Here is an 8,288-nt window from a genome sequence, read left to right as displayed (position 1 = left end):
AACAACAGCAGCAGCTACAGAAACACAACTCTGTTTGAGTCTTTTGTTTTTTTTATTTAGATTCAAGACAGCCAGCGTCTTCATCTTCAAGCAAATTTCAAGATCAGAACGAATGGATGAGAACTAGGAGCAAAACCAAAATATTTCTGATTATATCGAGAAAGCACTGAGTTAAAAAGACAAACATTCATTCAACACAAAGTATTAAACCATCCCCCACATATCATTTCAGTGCAATTTATCCCACGTTTCAACAAGCAAAGCTTCCCTGAGAACACACCCACAAAGCAGCTCATGTGGATTTTAACAAGTTTACGAAGCAGCACTCGTTCACTTTGCAAATTCTCTCTTCAGTTTCAGTTAAAACTAGCTGGCGGCTGAAAAGACTCTTGAAGTGAATGCTTTCATTTCCAAAGCTCTGTGTCAAGGCTGCATCTTTGTCAGTTCTTGGTAAATGTGACGCACGTTGAGGGCTTTGTGTTTTTCAAAATGAACATCGTAGTTCCCAGAGAACCCATCTGATTGGTTCCTCCTCCTCCTCCTCCAGTGTAGCAGCATTCTATACAACAGATTAAAATCATTCTGAACAAGTTAAAGGTTTTTTGTGACTTAAAGGCTCTTATTTTCTCAGTCAGCTTCTTACTGTGAGTGATGGGATCTCACACACTTGTATTTTTTACCAATCGACAGCCCTGCAGTCCAAACTAAGATGTTTTGGCACAATTGGCTCTTTATAAATGACCAAAATGTTTTCTAATTTTGCTTGTTGTCATGAATATTTAATGTTTTAGAGACATAATGAAACTGTAAATTCCAGCTTCTGCTTCAGAACTAAGAAAACCTCATTCATAATCCCATCAACATGTGTGATTACACACATAATAGAAATCCAACCTTAGACTAGAAACTTTCTCATCAGTGTTGTGTGTGGCTTGATTCAGGTGTGGTAAGATAATAACAGTACTTTTCATCTATATCGTTAAACATTAGATATTTGTTTTCAGTTGCCTTTAACAAACAGCACTTTCCATAAACCCACATAATCGTGGGATGAACGTATTTGCGGGACTGAGGGAAGTTCAGACACGTCTGTAATAAGAGCAGGACAGAGACAACTGAACACTGTGGAACGTTTGAAACAGCAACAACAATTTAAAAATGACTTTAGAAGAGAGGATGTGGACGGAACCAATCGATGACGATGTCCACATGGGTCTGTGGTGCTCGTATTGTTTTACTGAATAATCGTTAGAATATCAAAGTTTTTAGTTTTCTTAGTGGTAACTGATTAGTCCTCGAATATGAAAAGTAAATCCCAGGAGCACCCTTAATTTTTCACAGAAACTGATGAAAGAAATGTTGAATGAGAGGCTGCAGAAGTAACAGTTTTCCAACTACAACTTGTTTTGGGCTCTTTCGTCTGAAAACCCCACCAGGTCTCCAGCAGGGCACGGGATGCTGGCTCCTCCGCAATCCTCACACTGTAGAGCTGCTGTCCGGTAAGCCTTCCACACCACAGGGTTCCGCAGACACACCGTGCCTCCCCCCCGCTTCTCCTCCGCCTCGTCCCGGTTGATGTCTCCAACGCACACCCAGCCCCCCCCGACGCCCTCCCCGGCCGCCTGGGTGCTGACGGCCCACTTGGAGTGGTCCTGGCTGGCCTTGAAGGTGAACCTCTTCCCCGGGCTGAGGAGCTCGATGTCCAGGACCTTCCAGCCCAGCGAGCAGTCGGAGGGGAGGACGCCCCTGGAGCGGATCCAGAACTGGACCAGGAGGTTTGACTGGAGGCTCGGGGCCACCCAGGAGTGGTACAGGTCTGACAAAACAGAGGTTTTTTTATCAGTTAAGGCAACATAAAAACTGTGAAAAGTAGATAAAAGATACTAGAGAATTAGAATATCCCAAATTAGACATTGTCATGAACCAATGGTCTATTTATATCAGCACAAAAGCCGAACGTGAAGCTGAAACAAGGTGAACTGAACTTCTCTAAGTTGTACCATTGTTAAAAGAGGCTCCTTTGGCAAAGCTGAGGAAGTTGTCTCCACCCTTGGAGGTCAAAGTCACGCTGCGGTTGGACACAGGTTTGGCGTGCTTCTTCCCACAGAGGGACGCCAGCGAAGGCACCAGGGACGCAAAGGACTCTGGGACATCGCAGTCGTACACGAGAGGCTGATTGATCTGCAGCTGCTCGCCTGCGGTGCAAAACAAATTAGATTTAAGGAAAACACAGCTACAAGAAATCTGTTAAGTGCAGTTAATAAATAGCCCTGTACTGGTGATACTGGTTTAGAGGCGTATGGACAAATGACTGTAGCACTGCACAGAGGTTTAAGATAACATAGATGTAGGGATGAGAAATATCCACGTGTCTTTTATTTCAAGTAGTAATTTCCTACGTTTCTCAGAATTATTTCTTGCTCATTGCACATAAGTGGAAACAATAGGTTCACCGTCTTCTTTGCCTAATACAATTCTCCCTGTATTATTTGTAGTAGTAGTTTAAAACCAGCAGTGATACAAAGAGGCCAAGTTCTCTTGACTGGATAGTAACTTGTGTCAATCCCAGGTTTTCTGGTCAGTTATTGTGGGTGAATTAAAAACCACAGCTACAGTTAACACTACAGTAAATAATAATATTACAATAAGTTGTTCCTTTACTTGCATTCTCCTGCTAAAAACAAACCAGTACACGATTTTGGTTGCAACACTTCACAAATTTTGCCCTCAACACATTATGCTCTTCAGTGTCAATTAGAGCTACAGCTGATGATTACTTTTCATTGTTATTGAATCACTCCATTATTTTCTAATTAAATGACTCATCTTTTGTTCTATAACACGTTGGTGAGCATTCACTTATGTGCACCACAGCTCATGATTGACAGTTTGTATTTTCCGGCCAAACAGTTCAAACCTCCAATTGATTATATTTTAAATAGGTATAAAACACAGAAAAGCTGCAAATCCTCACATTTGAGAAGCTGGAACCGGAGAATGTTTATTATTTTTTAGCCACAGTAGCTGGAGGCACTGCCCAGAAATGTTGTATGAACATCATGATCTCCACAGGATGTGTTCTGCTGACCTTGGTGAGCTCCTGACTTTTCTCCTCCTGACTCACAGCTAATGCCTCAACAGATAGAATAGTCACAATATTGGTATTCTAACAAAGTAATAAACTACATTTTCTTTTAATGTTTTACTCCTTGTATCATGCAAAGGTAGTATTCATGATCACAGGAGTGTTAAATCGCAGGTTTGGGTTCATTAATGTGCAAATTCATGCTGCCAGGTGCTCAGAGTGAAACATGACCAGGCTGCAGGCACCTTCTGCCGCCCGACACCGCGACGCCGAGGAAACGGTGACACTCTCAACATCCCAGCTGGAGAGGCGAGGATCTGACGGAGCGAGTGCCTGCCGCAGTGTGAGGGCCAATATCTCTATGGTTACAAACCTCAATCTAATTACATTACCCCCGGCACTGCTATAGCAACTGTGCCAACTGCCGGGGCTGCCAGGGAGCTGCAGAGGCAGCGCGGTGACACGGCGGTGACACCTGTTTGCGCTGATTGTCTTGGACGGCTGCTGTTGTGTCGATACCTGACTGGATTATTAAGTGCGACAATAAGGCGATGACGGCTGAGAGAATAAATAGTGATTTCATACCGACACTGAAAAGACAATGTGATTCAATAACCTTGGAAACAGAGGAAACTAAAAACACTTGAATGTGTTGAAGCTTCTTTTTTTTATCTGAAGAGCACTTAAAGGCATGATTGGCTCATGTATATAAATGATAAGAAAGCTTAATGGATGAACAGCAAAACCACAGTATGGGCCTATTTATATATATAATCTTATACCCAAAATGGCAGCATTTTAAACCTTATAACAAAATGATTTTTTAACTTGCTGCCCGACAATGAAATACAGATTTTTCAAGCCATGAATTAAAAAATGAACTCTTCTTTTCCTTGTTAATTACAGCCAGTCTGAATCATGTAAAAGTGGACAAGAGGCAGAGCAGGAATCTTCATACGCTGCCTAATCGTAACTCTGAAGTGATAACAGCTTCGGTTTAAACAGTCATCAGGGGGGACAGCCTCTTTAAAACTTCATCAGTGCTAAAAGTCCACAGAGGTGGATTCCAGTCTTACCGATGGTCTGGAAGCGGTCCAGCGGGTAGGTCACGCAGATGAAGTTTTGTCCGTTGTTCACACCGCTGTCCGGGTAGTAGAACTCTCCTGCCTTTCGTACAGGGGGGAAGTGAGGGGTACTGTGCACCAACCAGAAGCCCTGGTTTTTATCCAGCAGCACAACACCTGAGGAGCAGAGACATTAGACATGTCAGTTAATGTCGTCAGTAAAATAGCTCACAAACAATTCGGGATAAAAGAAATGACTTAAATTGTTAAAATGCACTGGAATTGGTTATGTATTCTGTATCTGCAGATACTCAAAGTCTAGGTATTGGAATCTGGAAGGGTAACTGGCCTAGGAACAGTGGTCGTGCTTATTTCCTGATTTTGACTAACAAATCTTGAGCAGCTTGTCTGGGCTGTAGGAGCATTGCAGGAGGACTGGTCTGGTTTTCACCTTTCGTGTGCCCCCCTTCGTTCCCGCTGTTGTCTTCCCATCTGCCACCAAGGTTCTTTTTTGGCGTCTGGTCGTTGTAGAGGACATAGGCTATCTCTGTGTTCTGTGGAGAGGACAGAGATTTGTTCTTTTTAGCTGAAATTAAAAAACATTATACTTTGACACAAGCAAATAAAAAAGGGGAAGAAACCCACTTAGGCTGGAATCAAAAAATAAACTAGTGGTTTTGTATCTAGTGGTTGAAACTGTTGTATTATGGTTTCCACAGCTGCAGCGAGAAAGACTGGATGAAAATAAAATTCTTATTCTCAGTTTCTGATTCTGATCCAGGGGAATTAACAGAGAAACAAGTCTGTCTATGGCTGCAGACAAAAAAACAGAAGTGGGTTAAAAAATAAAGAACATCTGCTTTTTTATTCTGCTGATGTCTGAGAGATGTTTTTGGTATTTACTGCTCGTGTTGCTTAGGAAAATGCCGTGAGCTAACGAGGATCCAAATAAATAAACTAATAAAACTAAAGTGACAGCAAAGGAATCTAATATTATCACAGTTGTTTTTTTAAATACCATTTCACTTTCCTAATCATATTTACTTATCAAATAATAAGGAACTGGAAACTGTCAAGTCATCTTAGAAAGCATCTGTCTTTCTCACTTTCATCTCGGTGATTCCCTGGACCATAAACTTCTATGCTGATGAAAACAAGAAATGATTGTATTGAGTTGTTCCAGCAGATAGAAGCCGACCTTTCCCTGTGAGTAGAGCTGTCCGACCGTCCGGCCCAAGGCTCCCGTCGTGTCGTTCACTGTCACCTTCCCGTCGGTCCACCCCTCACTCCCTTTGTCCAACAGTAAATACAGCTCCCCCCTCGTGGGAGATTTTTCCCTGTGTTGTTTAGGCAGCTTGTACAGATAGAACCTAACTCGGAGAGAAAGACAGCGAGAGGGAGACATTTGGAGGATTTACATGTTGGAACTTCTTTCATTGCTGCATGTCTGAACCCTGTAAATTGAGTTTTAAATTGCTATTTCATCTTTATGGTATTTTTTATGGATTTCTGACACATTACTGTGCTCATGTAAATGCTTATTTTGTGCAGGACTGTAAATAATGAATTACCAGTCCACAGCTTCTCCATTGTCATTGTAGCAGGTGATTGGTGAGCTGCCACCCTCTACTGGCCCGAAGAAGATCAGCACGGACAGGAACAGAAACATCTGGGGAAAAAGACTTAAATTAACACAGTTACATGGGAATGTGTGTGAATTAAAGAGTAGCTTCACCTTTTTTTTTTAAGTCTATTTGAAAACAGCACTGATGTGACGATACAGAACGTTACTGGTAATGGTTTCTCTTGTTTACACTGGCTGAAGACAGATTCCAGAAACAGATGTAAGGGATGAGGAACAAAATCCACAGAATTTGTTTGGTGCAGAATGTGCAATGTGGTTTCAGCTCTCGGGCAGAAGTGGTCATCTTTCAGTCACAACTTCCCTCTTGTGTCTCAGGAACCGTGTCTCTGCTTCATTTGTTCAATTCTGACTTTTACACACCCTTCAAAATCTGGAAAACTTGAATTGTAGTATTCTCTTAACTTTAATTTTCTTTTCTTTTTAGGTTCCAGTGAGATCTTCCTCGATATTAAAATCCCTCTAATGTACTGTAGCATTTTTACTTTACTTTCGACATTTTAAGGATTTTTCCGCCATTTATTACAAAGATCTAATTAAACGGAACAGAATATTAAATAGCAAGTAAAGTTCTCCAGCCAGGTCTAAAGTGAACATGGTAAAAATCTGTTATAGTAATATTAAATTTGTCTTTTTATAACTGTGGTAAAATACATGAGTTATCACTTAAAATGTATTTATATATCTGTTTAAATATATACTATAATATGTTATAAGTTATAACCCACTAATTAAATGTTTGAGAAATTCAAAGGTGTAAGGATTTATTAATGTCCAAAGTAATTAAACTCAAAAGTTAAAATATGTGACGGAGTCAAATAAAACTCTACTTTGCCTCTGAGGTGTAGTGAAGTAAATTAACTTAAAGGTAGTACTTGAATAAAGTACTTCACTACAACTTTTAGTGAAAACTTTTGTACAACTTGAAAACATCTCAAGATCCTGATGCATCGTCACAATCTGTGGAACCACGAAGGGAAACTAAAGCCTCGCAGGTTAAAGTTTAAAGTGAGTATTTTAAATCTCACCTCAGAATGAACGACGTGTTTCCTCCTCAGTCTGTTTCTCTTGTTTTCAGAATGAAAGAATCTGTGATGTTTACAAACCTAAGATTTCATCAAGTTTCATCTTCGGCCACATCCGGGTTTTTAGACCCAAGTCCTCACGAGCAGGATGAGACAGTGACGTAGGGATAATAACAAGCTAGCTAACAACAAGCTGGCTAACAACAAGCTGGCCGACAACAAGCTGGCTAACAAAAAGCTAACAGCCACAAAAACCACAACAGTGACACTACAAAATACACAATAAACTGGGTGGAGGAGTTTTTACAACAACAGGTAATCGTGTGGGAAACAAATGACGGAGAAAATGTGGTGTTTAGCATTTTTAATAACCCGGAAATGTCCTCGCTTGTGTCTCATCCTTTTATAAAACACCGAGGATTTAGTCATGTGGTCGGTGACGTCACCCAGTGGGCGCGGCCGTGTTTTCAAGCAACAAATACAATTTAATAAAATGAAAAATAGACTGATAGAATATCTAAATATAATATTATTTAGTATAATATAATTTCATATATTATAATATAATATAATAAATATAATAATTGTCTGGACAAACTCCTTGTTAATTATCTGTCCAACCTTTGCATGAGGTTTCAACTTTATTTGTCATATGCAAGTTAACACCGGGTCAGTACAGAACACTGAAAGATATTGGGCAAGAAGAAACCGGTCGGCTCAGCAGTGCGATAGTTAAATTAAAAGAAAAGCAAAGTAGAAAGAGATCAAAGATAACTAGACCCTTAAAAAGCCCCCCAAAGGGAAATAATAATAATAATAAAAATCCTTACAATTTCAATAGGGCCTCTCACCATTCGGTGCTCGGGCCCTAATAATACAATACAAAACCAAAGCTATATACATGCAAACTTTAACTGTATGGAGTGTGTGTGAATAGTTTCCGCACATGTTTATGTATAATTATTGAACAAATAATATACATTTCCACATTAGGAGTGAAACTTAAACCTGATTAGAAATTCAACCTGCAAGTTGTTTATTCCAGTTTCACCTTTAATCAATTTTAGATAAATAAAAAACTGTGGTTTCTTTTTTTATACATGCTTTTCCTCTTCTCCCCCTCCGCCCCTCTCCTTGTTGGACTGGTTCACTGCCTCTCATCTGACTGGATGATTGGGAGCAGACAATAAAAATAGGTCATGTGACAAAAACAATGCTAGAAAGGTTTTTGACATATTAATTGCTCAGCCTTATTTATTAAACTACTTTAAATAATTAAACAAAAAGTAATCACCTGGGCGTCCTGCTGCATATCACCACCTTTATATCTTGACCCACATTTCCTGTCTGTCTTCACTGTGCTTTAAAATACCCATTCAAAATTTAAAAAATGAACTGAGTCCTCTGAGCTCACATCAGACCAGAGGAGGTCACAGGGGGCCACTTCTGCCCGGCGACACAGACCTGGTTGT

At 40.3% G+C, this 8,288-nt stretch overlaps 1 protein-coding gene across 2 annotated transcripts; it reads right to left on the bottom strand.

The window, feature by feature from the left end:
- Window positions 1–33: 33 nt before the first annotated feature.
- Window positions 34–7,206, bottom strand: dnase2 (deoxyribonuclease II, lysosomal). 2 transcript variants are annotated; one of them, XM_053432717.1, is made up of 7 exons: window positions 6,898–7,206; window positions 5,721–5,818; window positions 5,348–5,519; window positions 4,601–4,703; window positions 4,162–4,326; window positions 2,001–2,195; window positions 34–1,816 (listed from the first exon to the last, which is right to left on the bottom strand). In XM_053432717.1, the coding sequence occupies exons 2-7, from the start codon at window positions 5,816–5,818 to the stop codon at window positions 1,395–1,397; spliced, it is 1,155 nt and encodes a 384-aa protein (XP_053288692.1). In that variant the 5' UTR covers window positions 6,898–7,206; the 3' UTR covers window positions 34–1,394. The 2 variants fall into 2 exon arrangements, with proteins under 2 accessions (XP_053288692.1, XP_053288691.1); XM_053432716.1 differs by having other exon boundaries at window positions 6,820–6,979.
- Between the last annotated feature and the right edge of the window lie 1,082 nt (window positions 7,207–8,288).

Source organism: Pleuronectes platessa, chromosome 10 (genome assembly GCF_947347685.1).
Source record: "Pleuronectes platessa chromosome 10, fPlePla1.1, whole genome shotgun sequence".
In the NCBI taxonomy this organism is placed as follows: Eukaryota; Metazoa; Chordata; class Actinopteri; order Pleuronectiformes; family Pleuronectidae; genus Pleuronectes; species Pleuronectes platessa.
Note: the sequence above shows the minus strand (reverse complement) of the source record. Positions and strands in the feature narration are given on the sequence as shown.

Bases quoted from the DNA above. Each gene is read 5' to 3' on its own strand.
- dnase2 (XM_053432717.1), bottom strand. From the start codon at position 5,818: ATGTTTCTGTTCCTGTCCGTGCTGATCTTCTTCGGGCCAGTAGAGGGT. The intron at 4,327-4,600 runs GTGAAAACCAGA...TCTGCTCCTCAG, and splicing joins CGAAGGGGGGCACACGAAAG to GTGTTGTGCTGCTGGATAAA. The intron at 2,196-4,161 runs GTAAGACTGGAA...TTTGCACCGCAG, and splicing joins GGACCGCTTCCAGACCATCG to GCGAGCAGCTGCAGATCAAT.